This window comes from Pan troglodytes, chromosome 5 (assembly GCF_028858775.2).
Source record: "Pan troglodytes isolate AG18354 chromosome 5, NHGRI_mPanTro3-v2.0_pri, whole genome shotgun sequence".
Classification (NCBI taxonomy): domain Eukaryota; kingdom Metazoa; phylum Chordata; class Mammalia; order Primates; family Hominidae; genus Pan; species Pan troglodytes.
In genome coordinates, this window is record NC_072403.2 from 172,739,048 (window position 1) to 172,761,117 (window position 22,070).

The window sequence follows — 22,070 nt, forward strand, 5'->3', positions numbered from 1 at the left end:
GGCAATGTGTTCCGTGAGGACTCTCTGGTCTAGCTGGGAAGAACTCCAGTATCCCAGAGTGCTATGTGATCTCTCTCTTCTTTATTGAGCTTCCTGTGCTCTTGTAGTTGCTGTTTCTCAGTAAATGTTCTTTGCCACACTTTCTCGTGGAACCGTTTTCTGTGCACAGGCAGCGTCATGTCAGGCCAACGACTGGAGGAGACTTCTATGCGTATTTGTAGAGCTCTTTTCCTCCACAAACCAGTTCTTATTTGTAGCAGACCTAGAAAATTTCAGCTACCACAGTCATCCCAAACTCCAATCCCTCTCCTCCATTCAGCAAGATGGCTACAGTCTGCTTGGGCTCCATCTCCTTGCTATTCAGTGCAGGACGGGTATGCAGGAAGAAAGCCAAGGCACCTACGGAGTGGAGCTCATCATTGCCCCTCTCTCAATTCTCTAGGTCCTCTACCATCTGTTGTCCCACATGTAGAAACCATTTTTCCATGTCTCTGGTAGTCGCTTGTGGCCAAAATATTGGCCATTGGGTGGTCAGACCCGGGCTTCTCTCCATCTACCCATCCCTTTTACTTTTCAGCATCCCTCTCTGTGCTGACTCTCATCTGCCTTCCTTCCTTGGGTCTTCTCTTGCTGGGAACCTGTATCCCTTCAGGCCACTGGTACTTAGGAACGAGTGTTTTTCTAACAATTGGAATATACGTAGATATAGAAACAGATCAATTCACCTGTCCATAAATAAGCACCTATTCTTTCCTCATGAACCCAGACAGAAAAGGCAAACGCAAGCTTCCCTTCAGGAAGTGGAAGTCAGAATAACGGAATTCCAACTGGAAAGTCTTCATTGACGTTTAGTTGGTGTTGTGGAAGGGTAATCTAAGTGTTTGGTCGTTTGTCATTCTGACTTTCTTCATAAGGTGATCTCCTCACCTCCAGATTTCCCTTCTGCACAAGAAAACTAGGAGGAAGGAGAGGCAGCTTGACATTTCTCTTCTCTCAGACCCTTAGCACCAAGGCAATCGTCCTGAGACATTTTGCTACGCCATCTGCATCTGTCACAAGTTGAGTTCGGAGAACTCAGCTTGAAACACATCTCTTCTAACAGAAACTTCAGTTGGCCCTTTCTTCTCTTATGGTAAATAACAAAGACATACGCATTTGGGTAGTATTCTGGGGTCCGACGATGCGAGTGTGGTGTCCTAGATGACCAAGCTTGGCAGGTTCTTCCTGTGACAGTGGTGGAGTATGTGCCTCGATAACTGTGTCCATTACCGTGGTAGCACTCCTGCACCCCAGGCCTTTGCTCAGTCGGTGCTGAAATGAAAACACAAGAAATCAAGCTGAGTATCTCTGAGCATAGAGAAACATGTGAAGCCATTTGTGACACAACCAGAAAGGAGTCTATGACAATGACGACCGCTCTCTTTTCCTTATCCATAGGCAGATGGATGTGAGAAAACCAACCAACAAACAAACACCAAAGCAACAGATTCCTACCATTCTAGAACTGTAGTAAGTTCTTGGAAATATTTCACCTGACACCTTAGAGAAACACAACAGATCAGATTCCTCATTGGAAAGTGAGCTCACGAGGTAGCACCTTTCTAGGAAACTCTACTGAATCTTCATGCGAACGGCATGCATTTGGCAATGCGGGCTGCAGGTGGTCACCGGCTGTCGGGGGCACAGTTTGGCACAGACATGGAAATTTTGCATGTTTCCCTAGACCGTTGATCATGAAAGCCAAGGCCTTTGGCTTCCGGGCCATGGGGCAGAAAACGGTCCTATATATCTGACTGAACACAAAGACACTTTGCTTCTCAGGGATGTGTGCACGCCAAAAGCTTCTTCCCTTGGAGGAGAGAGGGAATCCTCTCGTGCCCTGCATCCTGAATTGCAGTAAAGTAGAAGTCTACTACTCTTTCTCTCTAGACCCCTCCCAGGTACAAGTGTCATCAGAAAGAGGTTTAAGAACACTGAGAAATCACTCCCTTCAAAGCCTAGGGCTGAAGAGCCTTAGAGCATTGGGAGCTCATGTACTGCTCCATAGACCCAGGGCCATATAGAATCAATGCAGCCCTGTTAGGTTTCTCGAGGGTGACAGGCTCCAGAGCCACATTTCTCAGAATCTGTGATGCTGAAGATTGCTCTGAATGCTGGCTACTTGAAGAAATCCCCGGAAAAGCTTACTGGCTTGGAAAGAGTGACACACCTGACAGCATGTTACAATAAAAATTTTGGCTGGGACACTGAGATAGCCCGTTTTACAACAAGGTGAATTTTGAAGTCGATCACCCTGGAGGGTTTGTGCCCATCCTAAAGACAAAGCCCACCCACGTTGCACCAGAAATCACTCGCTGGCTCCCCCAGAGAGTGCACGGAGGCTTCCTCCTACATGGTAGAACTCAGTCAACACTCGAGCATCCGTTTACCATTGAAGGCGGCTGCATCAGTGGGAATTTCCATGGCTTTTCCTCCCAGCATCGAAGCGCGTAGATGTCTGGCCACAGACTCCTTACCTTGTTCGGAAGGAGCCTCTAGGCTTGGAACCGGGGTAACAGTCGGAGGCGCGACGGCAGTCCCTTCTGCCTCTGAGCATTGTGTCAGGTTGCAGTACTCCCACCTGACACTGGGATCCGTCGTATAACAATAAGGGGCTGCCACAGGATCTGGATTCCTGCAGTAGTTCATGATCAAGCCACTGGAAATTCCAAAACGATACACGTCACAAGAGGTGGGACAACATGCAGGGGCACCCCACACCCTCTCCTTTGTGCTGCAACAAGCTCATTACCGGTGCCTTTCTAATATTCCCATTAAAAGTACCATATGATTGCCACCAGCAAAAATGGCTCTCAATCACTAATCCTCTCTGCACATTTCTCATACTTAAGAGATTATTACTATTTTTTAAAATAAAAAATCTAAAGTAGCAAACGCTTCTTAGAAACACTGAGATAACACATACACGTGGCCAAAAAACGATCAGAGTATTCTCCTTCTGCCTTCCGCTCAATCCATCTCTCTGGAATAACTGGTATGGGTTTTGACGTCTCTATTGTGGAATTGTGTATTCACATACAAATGCATCTGTATCTGTCTAGTCTCCGTATCTCTCTCGGTAGGACTTCATATTCTAATGTGGGAGTTGCAACTAACATGTAGCTCTGCAGAAAAAACACGTCATCCAGGAGGATAACCGTTCCAGGTCAACCCTCACACTCTATGTACTCAACACGTAGTGAAAAGGCTCTACCTTTCCCATAGAAAAGCATTGTGCCACTAGTATTACTGTCTGTCAGGTTTAGTAGGTTTGTTTCTCCAAGACTTCTCAAAGCTGCCCTGGAAAACTTGCTCCCAGGCAGGATGCAGTATCTCTAGAATGGGTTCCTAGGCAGGTCCTTCTCTCCTGCTCTCAGTCTACCCTCTGCTGGCCGCAGCTACTCCGGGACTGAGGGAAAGGGGGATGAGTTGAAAGAACAGTGGGACCCATGGCATAAAGGAAGACGGCAGGGTGGACTAAGAGATCTGAAGAGGTCGGACAGCTACGGAGCAGCAGAGAAAAATGCATTAGGGGGCAAAGCAGGCGAGTAGTTTGGGCTGCGGGGATCTGGAAGCATTCGCTCTTCCTTATGCCTCCCAAGAACGTTGCTCCAACCTCTCAGTATCCTCAATTTCATGACCTGTGGCTTCCTGAGAAAATGGGAAATGTATTATGGGCCATGGGGTTCCAACACTGTCTCTCTAGAGACTCTAGACTTGTGGCCTAGTCTCAACCCCAGACCCTCCATTCCAGGAAGCTGGTTCAATGAGCAACTGGATGTATAAGAGCCTGAGCTCTTGAAAGACTTCTAGTTCTTCCTTGGCTTCCCTCTTTTGAATGCATGGACTATTCTTATTATACCAAAAACCTCACAGTTCAAACCTTTGTGATTGCTCTAGAATTTGCAATATCCCTTTGAACCCACACAGTACCCTTTTATTAATATGACACACCATCGTGCATGAGGTAAGAAACTTACAACGGTACACTTGGAATTAACCCCTACATGATTTATGCTACCATTTCAAATTGTTACCTCTACATATGCTGAAGTTAAATATCTTGCTATCATTTTGTTTCAAGTAGTCAACTCTCATTTACAAAGATATGGAAATTTGATCAAGAAAATATTTTGCATTTACATCTATCTACATTTGCCAATTGCTGGATTCTTCATTACGTGGGCTGCAGAAAGTTCCTTTCTTGTTCAATTCTTCTTCTACCTAATTCCTTCGGGTCACCTCTCCTGTTACATGAGCCTGCTGATTTCCAATTCTTACACTTTCCGGTTTCTTTGTTTGGGGCAGTGCACAATATGCATTTATCCAACATGGATGATCTTCAAGGCATTTTATTGCTGGATTCAGCATTCCCGGTTGATCTTCTTTGTACCTGATTATCATTTTAACAATATTCCCTGGTATCCGGCTTCCAGTGTTTCTGAGGTGAACACATTGGTAACTTGTATCACTGTACTTCTAGGAAGACACAGCTCTTTTTCCTCCAGTTTCTCGTGACACGTTTCTTCTTATTACATCTTTGCCTTGTTACCTTCGAACTCTGATGTACAAAAGTACATCGTACAGGTTGTTGGTTTTTTTTTTCGAAATTCCCTATATGATCACTTGAGTTTCACGATTCTGTGATTTTTTTTCATGTTCTTCGTAATTGAAAAGTTATCAGCCATCCTTGATTCTGGTATTTGTTTCTATTCCAAATTCCCTTGCTCCTTACTGTGACTTGCTTCCCACATGCAGGAAATCATTTCATGTTTTCCTACATGTCTGGGAGGCTCGCTTAATTTTATATTTCACTATTTCTTCAGGGGTGCGCGTGTGTGTGTAAGAACTTGTGAGTTTCTGCGTGTGTGTGTGAGTATGGGTGTGTTTTCAATGTGTGTGTGTGTGTGTGTGTGTGTGTAGCTCATTCTGTACGTTCTGTAGAATTGTGTTTTGGGTAATGTTTTCCTCTGAAACGTCTAAATTGATCAGGCGGCCATACAGTAATTTTTTCCATTAAGACGCACTTTTTTTATACTACCTCTTTAATTTGATTTGGCTATTCTGTACTGTAAATTTCTCTCGATATGATATCTGCTTTCTTGCATGTTGTTTTTTTAAATATTGGAAATCAGTTATCATACTGATATGTCAAATTTTCATGCAATTCTAATCATTTCTGTCATTTCTGAGGCTGTTTTTATTACCCGATTTATTTCCTGGTCATGGGTCACACGAAACGCTTTTCTACATGTAGTCAAATTTTAAATTTAGGACTCACTCTGGGGATACCGCATAGCTGAGGCCATTGACTTTGTTGTTTACTTCTAAAGAGAGTTGAGATTTCCTCTCACAGGCAGTTCATTGATTGGAAACCGATTTGATGCTGGGACACTTGCTTTTCAGCTGTGCAAGGGGTTGTCTGCAGCTGACTTGATTCTAGTAATATACTAATTGTACTTTTAAATTACGGCTGTTCTGGGGTCTCCGCTGAATTGGCAATGTGTTCCGTGAGGACTCTCTGGTCTAGCTGGGAAGAACTCCAGTATCCCAGAGTGCTATGTGATCTCTCTCTTCTTTATTGAGCTTCCTGTGCTCTTGTAGTTGCTGTTTCTCAGTAAATGTTCTTTGCCACACTTTCTCGTGGAACCGTTTTCTGTGCACAGGCAGCGTCATGTCAGGCCAACGACTGGAGGAGACTTCTATGCGTATTTGTAGAGCTCTTTTCCTCCACAAACCAGTTCTTATTTGTAGCAGACCTAGAAAATTTCAGCTACCACAGTCATCCCAAACTCCAATCCCTCTCCTCCATTCAGCAAGATGGCTACGTCTGCTTGGGCTCCATCTCCTTGCTATTCAGTGCAGGAAGCGTATCCAGGAAGAAAGCCAAGGCACCTACGGAGTGGAGCTCATCATTGCCCCTCTCTCAATTCTCTAGGTCTTCTACCATCTGTTGTCCCACATGTAGAAACCATTTTTTCATGTCTCTGGTAGTCGCTTGTGGCCAAAATATTGGCCATTGGGTGGTCAGACCCGGGCTTCTCTCCATCTACCCATCCCTTTTACTTTTCAGCATCCCTCTCTGTGCTGACTCTCATCTGCCTTCCTTCCTTGGATCTTCTCTTGCTGGGAACCTGTATCCCTTCAGGCCACTGGTACTTAGGAACGAGTGTTTTTCTAACAATTGGAATATACGTAGATATAGAAACAGATCAATTCACCTGTCCATAAATAAGCACCTATTCTTTCCTCATGAACCCAGACAGAAAAGGCAAACGCAAGCTTCCCTTCAGGAAGTGGAAGTCAGAATAACGGAATTCCAACTGGAAAGTCTTCATTGACGTTTAGTTGGTGTTGTGGAAGGGTAATCTAAGTGTTTGGTCGTTTGTCATTCTGACTTTCTTCATAAGGTGATCTCCTCACCTCCAGATTTCCCTTCTGCACAAGAAAACTAGGAGGAAGGAGAGGCAGCTTGACATTTCTCTTCTCTCAGACCCTTAGCACCAAGGCAATCGTCCTGAGACATTTTGCTACGCCATCTGCATCTGTCACAAGTTGAGTTCGGAGAACTCAGCTTGAAACACATCTCTTCTAACAGAAACTTCAGTTGGCCCTTTCTTCTCTTATGGTAAATAACAAAGACATACGCATTTGGGTAGTATTCTGGGGTCCGACGATGCGAGTGTGGTGTCCTAGATGACCAAGCTTGGCAGGTTCTTCCTGTGACAGTGGTGGAGTATGTGCCTCGATAACTGTGTCCATTACCGTGGTAGCACTCCTGCACCCCAGGCCTTTGCTCAGTCGGTGCTGAAATGAAAACACAAGAAATCAAGCTGAGTATCTCTGAGCATAGAGAAACATGTGAAGCCATTTGTGACACAACCAGAAAGGAGTCTATGACAATGACGACCGCTCTCTTTTCCTTATCCATAGGCAGATGGATGTGAGAAAACCAACCAACAAACAAACACCAAAGCAACAGATTCCTACCATTCTAGAACTGTAGTAAGTTCTTGGAAATATTTCACCTGACACCTTAGAGAAACACAACAGATCAGATTCCTCATTGGAAAGTGAGCTCACGAGGTAGCACCTTTCTAGGAAACTCTACTGAATCTTCATGCGAACGGCATGCATTTGGCAATGCGGGCTGCAGGTGGTAACCGGCTGTCGGGGGCACAGTTTGGCACAGACATGGAAATTTTGCATGTTTCCCTAGACCGTTGATCATGAAAGCCAAGGCCTTTGGTTTCCGGGCCATGGGGCAGAAAACGGTCTTATATATCTGACTGAAGACAAAGACACTTTGCTTCTCAGGGATGTGTGCACACCAGAAGCTTCTTCCCTTGGAGGAGAGAGGGAATCCTCTCGTGCCCTGCATCCTGAATTGCAGTAAAGTAGAAGTCTACTACTCTTTCTCTCTAGACCCCTCCCAGGTACAAGTGTCATCAGAAAGAGGTTTAAGAACACTGAGAAATCACTCTCTTCAAAGCCTAGGGCTGAAGAGCCTTAGAGCATTGGGAGCTCATGTACTGCTCCATAGACCCAGGGCCATATGGAATCAATGTAGCCCTGTTAGGTGTCTCAAGGGTGACAGGCTCCAGAGCTACATTTCCCAGAATCTGCAATGCTGAAGATTGCTCTGAATGCTGGCTACTTGAAGAAATCCCTGGAAAAGCTTACTGGCTTGGAAAGAGTGACACACCTGACAGCATGTTACAATAAAAATTTTGGCTGGGACACTGAGATAGCCCGTTTTACAACAAGGTGAATTTTGAAGTCGATCACCCTGGAGGGTTTGTGCCCATCCTAAAGACAAAGCCCACCCACGTTGCACCAGAAGTCACTCGCTGGCTCCCCCAGAGAGTGCACGGAGGCTTCCTCCTACATGGTAGAACTCAATCAATGCTCCAGCATCCGTGTACCATTGAAGGCTGCTGCATCAGTGGGAATTTCCAGGGCTTTTCATCCCAGCATCGAAGCGTGTAGATGTCTGGCCACAGACTCCTTACCTTGTTCGGAAAGAGCCTCTAGGCTTGGAACTGGGGTAACAGTGGGAGGCACGATGGCAGTCCCTTCTGCGTCTGAGCATTGTGTCAGGTTGCAGTACTCCCTCCTGACACTGGGATCCGTTGTATAACAATAAGGGGCTGCCACAGGATCTGGATTCCTGCAGTAGTTCATGATCAAGCCACTGGAAATTCCAAAACGACACACGTCACAAGAGGTGGGACAATATGCAGGGGCTCCCCACACCCTCTCCTTTGTGCTGCAACAAGGTCATTACCGGTGCCTTTCTAATATTCCCACTAAAATATTCCATTAAAACCGGTGCCTTTCTAATATTCCCATATGATTGCCACCAGCACAAATGGCTTTCAATCACTAATCTTCTCTGCGCATTTCTCATACTTAATAGATTATTATATTTAAAAAAAACCCCTCTAAAGCAGCTAATGCTTCTTAGACACATTGAGATAGTACATACTTGTGGCCAAAAAATGATGAGAGTATTCTCCTTCTGTCTTCTGTCCAATCCAACTCTCTGGAATAACTGGTATGGATTTTGACATCTTTATTGTGGAATTGTTTATTCACATAGAAAAGTATCTGTATCTGTCTAGTTCTCTGTATCTCTCTCGATAGGACTTCATATTCTAATGTGCGAGTTGCAACTGACACGTAGTTCTTCAGAGAAAACATGGCATCATGAAGGATAACCTTTCCAGGTCAACCTTCACACTCCATGTACTCAAAACCTAGTGAAAAGGCTCTACCTTTCCCATGGAAAACATTGTGCAAATAGTATTACTGTCTGTCATTCCCATATCATGTGGGTCAAGTAGGTTTGTTTCTGCAATACTTCTCAAAGCTGCCCTGGAAAACTTGCTCCCAGGCAGGATGCAGTATCTGTAGAATGGGTTCCTGGGCAGGAACTTCTCTCCTGCTCTCACTCTATCCTCTGCTGGCCGCAGCCACTCCAGAACTGGGGGAAGAGTTGAAAGAACAGTGGGTCCCATGACATAAAGGAAGATGGCAGGAAGACTAAGAGATCTGAAGAGGTCGGACAGCTACGGAGGAGCAAAAAACAATGAATTAGGCGGCAAAGCAGGTGAGGAGTTTGGGCTGCGGGGATCTTGAAGCATTCGCTCTTCCTTATGCCTCCCAAGAACGTTGCTCCAACCTCTCAGTATCCTCACATTCATGACCTGTGGCTGCCTGAGAAAATGGGAAATGTATTATGGGCCATGGGGATCCAACGTTGTGTCTCTAGTGGCTCTACACATGTGGCCTACTCTGAATCCCAGACCCCCCATTCCAGGAAGCTCATTCAATGAGCAACTGGATGTACTAAGAGCCAGAGCTCTTTAAAGACTTTTTTTTCTTCCTTGGCTTCCCTCTTTTGAATACATAAAATATTGTTATTATACAACCAACCTCAGAGTTAAAAAGTTTGTGATTGCTCTAGGATTTGCAATATCCCTTTGAACCCACATATTAACCTTTTATTAGTATTACATACTATCGTGCATGAGGTAAGAAACTTACAGTGGTACACTTCCAATTAATCCCTACATTATTTATGCTACATGTTCAAATTTTTACTTCTACATATGCTAAAGTTAAATATATTGGTATCATTTTGCTTCAACTCATCAACTCTCATTTAAAAATATATAGACATTTGATCAAGAAAACATGTAGCATTTTCATCTACATTTGCCAATTGCTAGGTTCTTCATTATATAGGCTGCAGAAAGTTCCCTTCTTGTTCTATTCTTCTTCTCCTTAATTCCTTAGGGTCACCTCTCTTGTTACATAAGCCTGCTGATTCTAAAGTCTTACAGTTTCTGGTTTCTTTGTTTAGGGGAGTGCACAATGTGCATTCCTCCAACATGGATGAACTTTAAGGCATTTTATTGCTGGATGTAGCCTTCTCAGTTGAGCTCTTCTTTCTTAGTTTATTACTTTAATGTTATTCTTTTGTGTCCAGGTTGCAGTGTTTCCGATGGGAACACATTAGTCATTTGTATCACTGTTCCTCTAGCAAGACACAGCTTTTTGTTTTTCCCGTTCCTTATGAGATTTTTCTGTGTATTATGTCTTTGCCCTCTGACAGTTGAACTGCTATGTACCCAGTGGCATCCTATAATTGTCATTTTAGAAATTATTTTTCTGATCCATTGAGCTTCTTGAGTCCGTGATTTTTTAATGTTTTTTACATTTGGAAAATTTTCAGCCATCCTTGCTTTCAGTATATATTTCTGTTCCAATCTCCTTCCCCCTTTCTGTGACTTGCTTCCCACATGTAGGAAATCTTTTTATGTTTTCCTTTATGTCTGTGTGGCTCGGTTGATTTCATTTTTCAGCATTTGTGGATGTGTGTGTGTGTTTGTAAGCTTATACATGTTTGAGTGTGTGTGTATGCATGCGTGTGTGTTGTATGTGTGTATCTGGTTCTGTAGGTTCTATGCAATTATTTTTCATTTGGTATTTTCTTCTGAAATGTCTAACTGGATGGGGAGGCCATCTAGTAATTTTTTCATTTAAGACATATCTCTTAGTAGTTCTTCGATTTGGCTCTTTATACTCTTACTGTCTCTGGATAAGGTGTCTGTTGCATTCTATATTCATGTTTTCTTAAATCCTAGAACTCAATTATTATATAGTGATATGTCAAATTTTTATGCCATTCTAATCATTTCTGTCTCTTCTGGGTCTGTTTGTATTGACTGATTTTTCTCCTGCTTGTGGGTCACACTAAAAGGTTTCTCTGTGTAGTCAAGTTTTATATTTAGGCCTCACACTGTGGATACTGCATAGCTGAGCCACTTGACTTTGATGTTTACCTCTAAAGATGGTTGAGTTTTCCTCTCAGAGGCAGTTCATTGACTTGGACATCATTCTGATGCTTGGAGACTTCCTTTTCAGTTTTGCTATTGTTTGTGTGGAGCTGCCTTTATTCTAAGAATATACTAATTCTACTCCTAAAGTATGGCTTTTCCTGGGTCTCTACTGAATGCCCAAGATGTTCAGTGAAGTCTCTCTCCTCTGTGTGGTCCAAACTCCAATATCCCTTAGTGCTATTTGAGCTTTGTCATGTTTATTGAGCTCACTGTTCCATTGTAGTTGCTGTTCTTCCGTAGATGTTCTTTGCCCTACTTTCTTGTGGATCTATTTTCTGTGTACATGCAGCTTCATGTTTAGCCAATGACTTGAGGAGATTTCTATGCATATTCCTAGAACTCCTTTCCTCCACAAATCTGTTCTCATTCTTAGCAGGCCTAGAAAATCCTAGCCACCTGAATAATCCCAAACTCCAATGTCCCTCCTCTGTTCAGCAAGATGGCTACAGTTTTTTTTTGGGCTCCATCTCCTGCCCTTCAGTGCAGGAAGGGTCTCCAGGAAGAAAACCAGTGCATCTGTTGAGTTGATCTCATTGTTCTCTCTCTCGCAATTCCCTTGGTCCTCTACCGTCTATTGTCCAACATGCGGAAATCATTTTTTCTTGTCTTTGGTAGTCACTTATGTGTGAAAGACTGGCCATGGTGTGGTCAGACCCCAGCTTCTGTCTATCTTCCCGCACTTTTTATTGTTTAGCATCTGTCTCATTTCTTACTTTCATCTGCCTTCCTGCCTTTGCTTTTCTCTTCCTGGCAACCTGTATTCCTTCAGACCACTGGTGCTCAGGACCCAGGGTGTTTCTACCCGTTGGAATAGACATAGATATAGAAAAAGATAGATTCGCCTTTCCATAGATATGCACATATCATTTACTTGTGAGCCAAGACAGAAAAGGCCAACACAAACTTCACTTCAGGAATTGGAGATTAGAATTATAGAATTTCACGGGGTAAAGATCACATTGACCTTTAGTGAGTGTTGTTGAAGCTGACTCTGTCTAAACATTCTGATTTTCCATTATTGTGGCCTCACCACCGCCAGATATTCTCCTGATTTTATCAAACTCTCAGGAAAGAGAGCCAGCTTAACATTTCTCTCCTATCATACTCTTTGCTCAAAGTAATGTTTCTCAGACATTTTGCCATGCATTCTATGTGTGAGAAAAATTTAGTCGTAAGAAGTTAGCTTGATGCACACCTTTTCTAAGACAAATTTTACTTGGACCTTGTTTTGCTTACTGTAAGATTAATGACATACGCATTTGGGTAGTTTTCTGTGGTCCTATTATGTTGATGTGGTGTCATAGATGACCAAGCTTGGCAGGTCCTTCCTGTGACAGTGGTGGAGTACGTGCCTCGATAACTCTGTCCATCACCATGGTAGCAATCCTGGACCACATGGCTTTGCTCAGGTGCAGCTAAAATTAAAACAGAAGAAATCAAGCTGAATAGTTCTTAGAACAGAAAAAAATGTGAAGTCATTTATGACACAAACAGGAAAAAGTCTCTGAGAATTACGACCATTCTCTTCTCTTGATTAGCAGGCAGACAGACGTGCAAAAAACCAAAGGAATAGATTCATAGCATTCTAGAACTTTATTTAATTCTTAGAAATATTTTATTTAAAAGTTTAGAGGAAGTTAACATATCAGAATTCTTCTCACCAGAAACTATGCTCATGTGCAAGCTCTTTTTTAGAAATCTCTTCTTAATGTTCATGAGGACCACAGGACAGGAGAGATCAGAGGGAGATACATTTGGCACTGCAAGCTGTAGGTAGTGATTGGCTGTCAGGGTCAAATATGAAAACTTTGCACAATTCCCTAGACCATTGCTCAGAAAAGCCAAAGCCTTAAGTTTCTGGGCAATGGGGGAGAAAAATGGTTCTGCATCTAGCACTGCAGGCAAAGCCCTTCACTTCTCAGGGATAGGTAGATGATCAAATCTTATTTCCTTGGAGGAGAGACTGGAAGTTTTCTTGTGCCCAGCATCCTGCATTGCAACATAGCAGACGTCTGCTACTCTTTCTCTCCAAACCCACCACAGGTTCAAGTTCCATCCAAATAAGGCACAAGAACACTGAGAATGCATTCCCTTCAAAGCCCTGCAGAACCTGACTAAGACTGAAGTGGCTCCAGGAGATACAGCATTTGTTTATTTCCACCAAAGATTGAGCATTCATTAAGAAGAAACAGCAGTTTCAATGGGGTTAGATTATGTGTATGAAGATATCCCCTCTGTAGTGCAGGCATGCAGTGACTGCTAAAATCTAAGAATAGATAGGAACACTGAGAAAATTCTTCCACACCCCAGGCCCCACTCTAAGCAAAAGATAGCAGCAACCCATCACTGGAGGAATTTAAACCTGTGGTGCATTTAAGATAAAAGCAACAAGCACAAATGCCAAATTCAGTTCAACCAGTTACTAGGTTGACTCAATTGACCACAAAACATATTTTCAACAGAAGATGGGTGCCCATTTCAAAGCATAAATAATATTTACTGCAATCTCTACTGTTCCTCCATTTATGATACCCAGTGTTTGATTAAACAATTACAAGACACACCAAAAGCTGAAGAGGGAAGATAAGTCACTGTTAAATAATAAAGCAATCAAGACAGACAGACTCAGAAAAGACACCATCTGGAAACTATCAGTTTGGGTTTGTATGATACCTATGTTAATATGTTAAAGAATCTTGTGGTAAAGGTGGACAATATCCATGGATAGGGGGAGAATTTCAGCAAAGAGATGGAAACTATAGAAAAGAGTAACATGAAAATGCTAGGAAGAGATTTATAATATCAGAGATGAAGAATTCTCTGAATGCACTGAGGAGTCAACTAGACACAACTAATAAAATAATCCATAAACTTGAACATAGTCTACTAGAACTTATCCAAACCAACACAGATACAAAAAAAGAGTTCCTGACAAAAAAAAGCAGAAGAAGCATATAAGGTTTATGAAGCAATATGAATGATCTAACATTTGAATACTTACAGTCCAAAAAGAAGAATACAGAGAGAGAGAAGTGAAAAAAAAACAAAACAGTAGAATAGATAATGGCTATGAATTTTACAAAAACAATAAAAATCAACAATCTGCAAATCCAAGGAGCTCAGGAAACCTCAAGCAGAATAAATACAAAAAGTTAATAATGAACAAATTATAGTCAAACTGTTGAAAAACAAAGATGAGAATATCTTAAAGGCAGTCAGAGAAAAAGGAACTATTGAATACAAAGAAACAAAGATCAGATTTCTAGTCAGAAACTATTCAAAACAGAATATAACGGAACATCATTGTTAAAATGATACAAGGAATGAAACTCTCAACCCAGTATCTATACTCAGCAAAATCACTTTTAAAAACTGAAGGCAAAATAAAGACTTCTTCAGACAAAGAAAAGCTGAAAGACAACAGCAACAGCAGTCCCATGCTATAAGAAATGCTAAAGGTTTTTCACAGAAAGAATGTGACTCCAGATGGAAATTGGGATCTACTGTAAAAGATAAGGAGCACCAGAAATGGTAAAATAAAGAAATTATTCAAAATATTTGTAGTCATAATCACTTTAAAAAACAACTGATTATTCAGGGTAAAAATAGTGTCAATGTATTATGAGAGCTATAACATAATAGAAGTAAGCTTCTATTACAAAGAGCAATAGCACAACATTTTGGGAGGGAGGAAGGAGAAGTGCAATGATGTAAGGTTTCTATATATCCAGTATAATTCTGTCATTTGAAGGTGGAATGTGAAAAAATCAAAGTATATATTATAAACATTGTGGAAAATACTAAAACCATTAAAATTAATTTAATAAGTAAGTCGTGGAGATAAACTCAATATAAATGAAGGCAGAAAAATATGAAAAAAAGGAACAAAGTTTAAATGGGACAAAGAGAAATAACCAACTTAATGGTAGATTTAAATTTAATCCTATTAACAACTACTTTAATGCAAATGGTCTGAACATCTCAATTTAAAAGCTGAGAAAAAGATATACAAATACTAGTGAAAACAGAGCTGTGAAGGCTGTATTCATATCAGCACAAATAGACTTCAGAACAACGAATACTTCCAGAGATAAGAAGAAACATTACATAATGATAAAGGTCTTCATCAAGAAGACCTAACAATCCAAATATACGTGCCTAACAACAGAGCTTCAAAATATATAAAACAGAGTAACAATCTAAAAGAGAAATAGACTACTCTAGAGTTAAAGTTGGACACATCACCATTAATCCTCAGTAGTCAATAAAAAAAGAGACAGACAAGCTGTAAGGATACAGAAGAACACCAGCAACCAACTTCACCTAAATGACCTTGAGAGAACACCCCGCTCAACAATAGAAGAAGACAGTCTTTTGAAGAGTACATGAAAGTGAGTTTTAGAACTCAATAATGAGTTCTGAAGTTGAATCAGTAATTAAAAACCTACACCAGAAAAACCCCTGGACCAGAGAGATTCCTAGCCAAAGTATACCAGTCATATAAAGAAGAGCTGATATCAAGCCTCCTGAAACAATTCCAAAAGATAAAAGAGGACAGACTAACTCATTCTATGAGGTCGTCATCATTCTGATATGGAACAACAAAAAAGAAAACTTCAAGCCAATATCCTTGATGAACACAGATGCAAAAATTCTCAATAAAATACTAGCAATTGAATCCAAGAGTACATCAAAAAGCTAATCCACCACAATCAAGTAGGTTTTATTCCTGGGATATAAGGTTGGTTCAATGTATACAAATCAATAAATGAGATTAATGACATAAATTGTATTAGCCAGGGTTCTCTAGAGGGACAGAACTAATAGGATATATATATATTTTATATATATATAATATATAATATATATTATATGTAATATATAATATATATTTATGTAATATATATGATATATATTATATTGTATATTATATATATAATTATATATAATATACATATATATAACATACATACATATACCCATACACACATCCTGAAATCATACATAATCTTCAAATAAAGACAATAATAAGGTCATAATTATGCCTAATGTAATACAACTATCCTCATACAACCAGAAACGCACCAATCCCCAAACCAAAAGTTATTACATAAGGTTAACAATATTTAAATGCTGATCTGAACACTTAAATGCTTAAATGCTGATGTGAAGTCCATAAATCTAAGGTCACATGACAAAGGAAAAATAAAGGAAATAAAATAAAGATATTTTCTTAGCACAAGTGTACACATGCATTTAGAAAGTGGATGTAGTGCTGCAGCTGTCCACTTTCGGGTGGTGCCTGCATATCGTGCAGAATCATCTGTGAACCAGTCCTTAGTCTTCCCTTCCTCTGTCAACTCACCATAGGGAACTCCCCATGAGGCCACTGGTGCAGGCTGGGGGAGGGAAGGCAGGGTGGCACGAGTGGAGAACATGGGCATTTGAGCCACTTCCTTATGTAACTTACTTGTGCCTTCAGGACCTGCTCAAGCCCGATCACATATACACCACTTCAATTTGATGATGAAATGCCACTGTGCTGACCCACTTCATGGCTAGATGGGTCAGAAAGCACCCAGTTCACGATAGGCAGTTCAGGTAGCATGGTGACTTTATGACCCACAGTCAAACGTTCAGTTACCACCAAAGCCCAATAACAGACCAATAGCTGTCTCTCAAAAGGAGAGTAGTTATCTGCAGAAGTGGCAGGGCCTTGCTCCAAAATCCTAGAGGTCTCCACTGTGATTCACCTATGGGGGCCTGCCAAAGCCTCCAAACAGCATCCCTATCTGCCACTGACACCTCAAGCACCATTGGATCTGCGGGGTCATGTGGCCCAAATGGCAGAGCAGCTTTCAGAGCAGCCTGGACCTGTTTCAGAGCCTTCTTTTGTTCTAGACTGCACTTAAATCTGGCAGCCTTTCAGGTCACTCAATAAATGGGCCAGAGTAACACACCCAAACGAGGAATGTGTTGCCTCCAAAATCCAAATAGGCCCACTAGGCATTGTGCCTCTTTCTTGGTTGTAAGAGGGGCCAAATGCAGCAAGTTATGCTTCACCTTAGAAGAAATATCTCCATAGGTCTCATGCCACTGGAACCCTAGAAATTTTACCGAGGTAGAAAGTCCCTAAATTTTAGCTGGATTTATTTCCCATCCTCTGGCATACAAATGTCTCACCAATAAGTCCAGTGTGTTTGCTACTTCTTGCTCACTGTATCCAATCATCATAATGTCATGAATGTAATGGACCAGTGTTATATCTCGTGGAAGTGAAAGGTGAGCAAGGTCTCTCCAAATAAGATTATGACACAAAGCTGGAGAGTTGATACACCCCTGAGGTAGGGTGGTAAAGGTATATTGCTGGCCTTGTCAGCTGAAGGCAAATTGCTTCTGGTGGGTCTTATGGACAGGAATGGAGAAAAAGCCATTTGCCAAGCCAATGGCTGCATACCAGGCACCAGGAGATGTGTTAATTTGCTCAAGCAACAAAACCACAACTGGTAGAGCAGCTGCAATTGGAGTCACCACTTGGTTAAGCTTAAAATAATCCACCATCATTTTCCAAGATCCATCTGTCCTCTGCACAGGTCAAATGGGAGAGTTGAACAGGGATGTGGTGGGAATCACCACCCCTGCGTCTTTCAAGTCCTTGATGGTGACACTAATCACTTCAGTCCCTCCAGGTATGGGATATTGTTTTTGATTTTTTTATTTTTCTAGGTAGAGACAGCTCTAATGGCTTCCATTTGGCCTTTCCCACCATAATAGCCCTCATCCTACCAGTCAGGGAGCCAATGTGGCATTTCTGCCAGCTGATAAGTATGTCTATACAAATTATGCATTTTGGCACTGGGAAAATGACCAGAGGATAAGTCCAGGGACCCACTGGAACCACTGTAAGTCAGAAATGAGCTAAAACTCCATTAATTACCTAACCTCCATAAGCCCCTACTTTAACTGAGGAACCACAATAACGTTTTGGGTACCCTGGAATCAACTTCAGCTCAGAGCCAGTGTCCAGTACTTTCTGAAATGTCTCATTACTTCCCTTTCTCCAGTGCACACAGTTACCCTGGTAAAAGGCCAGAGGTCTCCTTAGGGAAGGATGGGAGAAAGAGTAACAGCATAAGTTGTCAGTAGCCTAGTGGGGTCCTTCCTCAAGGGGATCCAGCCTCCCCTTCATTCAGTGGGTTCTGGAACTGTAACAGGTTCAAGTCTGGAAATTGATTGAGGGCCCATGATTCTCTGTTTTTATAATTCAGATTAGTCTTTTGTCCATTCTACCTGGCAGTTTTTTGTTTATATAAATCCAGTACGAATACAGTAGGTTTCCTATCAATTTCACTTCTAGGAACACCATGATTAATTAGCCAATGCCAGAGCTCTACATGAGTCAGACTATTCTGATGGCTGCTTTGCCTCTGCTGTCTATTATGGTAGTTATGCCCACCTTGCCTTTGATGGTTCAGTGCCGACACTTGGCCCCTGCCACCTCAGGATCCAATTATTCCCATTGTATTTAAATTTTGTAGTTGAGTGACTGTGGTTCCTACTGTTAGATCTGACATACAGAGAAGAGCAATTACGGGCTCTTCAAAAATACAGGTGCTGCTCTCACAAATCTATTTCACAAAGCGTCGGCCAAGGGTGTATCTTCTGGACCCTCTAGCTGGGATGAGTAAGTCTAAAGTGACTAATCCACTCCACCATCCTAATCTCCCTAAGCCTTTGGATCACTTCCTCTACATTAAACCAAGGCATTTCCAGCTCACTAACATTGGACCATCTTTTAATCCATATTTCAGCTAACCAAGCAAATAAACTATCATAACTTTTTTTTTTTTTTTTTTTTTTGGAAATGGAATCTTGCTCTGTTACCAGGCTGGAATGCAGTGGGGCGATCTTGGCTCACTGCAATCTCTGCCTCACAGGTTCAAGCAATTCTCTTGCCTCAGCCTCCCAAGTAGCTGGGATTACAGTTACGCATCACCATGCCCAGCTAATTTTTGTATTTTTAGCAGAGATGGGGTTTCACCATTTTAGCCAGAATTGTCTCAATCTCCTGATCTCGTGATCTGCCCGCCCCCGCCTCCCAAGGTGCTGGGATTACAGGCGTGAACCACTGCTCCCGGCCCTATCAGAACCTTTTCTAAGTCCCCGAGCTGCAACATTAAATGCAGAATCCCTACTTAGTAGGGCCAAACCAATAAATTCAGCTTGATCCAACTCTATGTCCCTTCCACCATTATCCCTTACCCTTAATATCCATTCCCATGCCTGTTCTCCAGATTTCTGCCAATATAAATTAGAAAACTTAAGCAGTTCTTTTAGAGTATAATGCACCTCCTCATGGGTCACACTCTGAACCTCACCTCTGGGGCCCGCAAGGAATTTAGCCTAGTTATAGGTCTAGAAGCATTCAGGGGCATTAGGGGTGCCTCTTGAGGAGAATCCACATTATCTTGCCTGGCAGCTGCCTCAGGGAAGGCCATCACTGTTGCCTCAAGCAGTGCAGGGTTTATATCCTCAGACAAAGGTGGAAAGGCTAATGGCAGGACAGGTCAAGGAGGGGATGTTACCACTACTGGGGATGGGGAAACTGTTTCTTCTGGCAAAAAAGTTTCATCAGAGTTCACAAACTCAGTGTCCTCAGCTTCATCAGGGTCCTCCCACACATCCCCACTCCAAGTTCCAGGGTCCCATTTTTTTCCAGTCAATGCCCTCACTTTAACAGTAAACACCTGGCAAGGCTGTGCATGCACCTCTTGTTGCAGGTCAGCTACTCGCATGATAACAGCTTGTCTCTGTTTTTTCACAATTTCAACTCTTTCTCTACAGGAGTTAAAACTCTCATTCAGGGCAATCTTAGCAGATTTGTGGTTCAGTATCCACTTCTGAAGGCGGGAGACAGATCCCCTGAGATCATCATTTTCTTTCATCTCTTTCTCCAGAGAACTTAGGAGCAATCAACCAACTTCATTATGTTCCTTGGTTCTCCACATATAGTCAAAGGTATTATGTATAGAGTCACTAAACTCCTTGCCTCTCATAAGTGATGAATCAGTAGTGTCAAACGCATTTATTTTGCATAACTCTCTAAACAATTCAGGCCAAGTACTATCAGTGTTCTCCATACTATTAGAAGTAGAGTCCTTAGCATTTTTTGGTCTAATCATATTAATCAGCCAACACCAGAGTCCCAAAACCAATGAAAGAACTCCATCCTTAATATTCTGTTCCTCGAGAACCACTCCTGGTATGAAAATCTGTATTAGTCGGGGTTCTCTAGAGGGACAGAACTAATAGGAGATCTATATATATATAGAGAGAGAGAGAGAGAGAGAGAGAGAGAGACAGAGAGACAGAGAGAGAGAGAGAGAATATGTATATATGTATATATATAGTGAGTATACCTATATCTATCTATAGATATAGATATACACACACAAAGGGGAGCTTATTAAGTAGTATTAACTCACAAGATTACAAGGTCCCATAATAGGCCACCTGCAATCTGAGGAGCAAGGAAGACAGTCCAAGTCCCACAGCTGAAGAACTTGGAGTCCGATGTTCAAGAGCAGGAAGGATCCAGCACAGGAGAAAGATGTAGGCTGGGAGGCTAAGCCAGTCTAGCCTTTTTACATTTTTCTGCCAGCTTTATATTCTGGCTCTACAGCTTGGGGGCAGCAGGGGCAGGGGCCTCAGGGTGCTTGCAGGGATGACACACTGGCCTCTTTTCCATAGGGTGGCTGGGGCACACTGGGGTGTGAGTAAAGCACTCAGGATATTTTTTCCTTCCCTAGTCCAAGTACAGCAAGGGCAGTATGACTGCAGTGTTAGTGGCAGAAGGACTTTCAGTCACCTCTGGGAGCTTCACCCCACAAAAACACAGAGTGCAGCCAGTGGAAATGTTCAACTGAGTTCAAGGTACCTGCACTGTGGGCCCAAGCCAGGAGCCTTGCCTGGTGAAGAGTAGCAGGTGAAAGCTCACAAGAAAGAGAAACTGGAATTCTTTCCCTGCTGTGTGCTGGAGGTGTCAGGGAAGTGGCCAGGTCCCTTCTTTCTCAAGCCCAAGGGCATTAACGGTGGTACTGCTGCAGCTGAAATGGCAGAGGGGCTGTGGGTTGTCTCTTGGATTTCCTCCCCAGAGAAGCACAGAGCCAACACTGACTAAAATGTTCAGGCAGGGCCAGGGTGGCTGTGCTCTGCCCAGTGAGGAATAGTAGGGGCAGGGACCAGTGCAGAAAACAGTGTGGCCACTTTTCCATAAGGCAGCTACACTGTGCTGGAGGTCCGTGAGAGTCCTGAAGCTCCTCGTTCCCTCCTGAGCCCACACTTTAATCTCAAGAGTTTGAGATAAACAGTGGTAAGGAAGAAAGTACAACGGGTACGGCTAATGAAACCCAGGAAGATAAGTCAATGCGTAGAAGTAATTCCAACCTAAAGAAATACTTTTTAAAAATCATATTTATAGAGGTTTGCAGTGATACTAAAGACAATATTGCAAATCATTATTAAGAATACAAGAAGTACAATGTTTCTTGTTTCTTTAACACCTGTGATGCAGGTGTTTGATATGAATTCTACGTAATGGCTGCATTGCTTCTTGCCACCACCCAAAGAAGGTTGTATAGCACTCAGATCTATACTAACTGCAACCGTGTATCTCTTAGGAATTTCTCCTTTGCCCTCTTCCCTCCCTATCAGCATGTATCTAGCAGCATTCTGAAAAGTTAACTGCACAGTGAGCGATTGCTGGGCATCTTAAGGGGCATTATTTTCTGCCTAGGTATTCCCCCTCCTCCACTCATGTCTAGCATGCAGGACTTGGGTAATCTCTGGGGTTCCAGATTCTCCAGACCTCCATTTTCTCAGGGGCTTCCACCTCCTGCTCATATCTAGCTATCTGCCTACTCTAACCATAAAACCTTAAATAAGAATAAATCATATGTTTGCTCTTGATTGCCATGTCATGATAAAAAAAATAAGACACCATCAGTGGCAACTGTGTTGCCAAGATTGATGTTGATCTGTTAATCCCTGTGTAGAAATGAACCTTGGAGGCCATTGTTTGATTTCTTACAATATGTGCATTGGTTGTAACACTGTCACTTTGAC

At 42.2% G+C, this 22,070-nt stretch overlaps 1 protein-coding gene across 5 annotated transcripts in view; it reads right to left on the reverse strand.

Annotated features, from left to right (window-relative positions):
• LPA (lipoprotein(a)) overlaps positions 1-22,070 on the reverse strand; it is a 176,197-nt gene that overhangs the window by 148,428 nt on the left and 5,699 nt on the right. For 4 of the 5 annotated variants that reach the window (XM_063813639.1, XM_054686968.2, XM_054686969.2 and 1 more), the window contains exons 2-6: positions 12,202-12,361; positions 8,052-8,233; positions 6,687-6,846; positions 2,517-2,698; positions 1,152-1,311 (exon numbers count right to left, since the gene is read on the reverse strand). In XM_063813639.1, the coding sequence (XP_063669709.1) occupies positions 1,152-1,311; positions 2,517-2,698; positions 6,687-6,846; positions 8,052-8,233; positions 12,202-12,248 (731 nt within the window). In that variant the 5' untranslated portion in view covers positions 12,249-12,361. The other variant, XM_063813640.1, reaches the window with a different exon arrangement.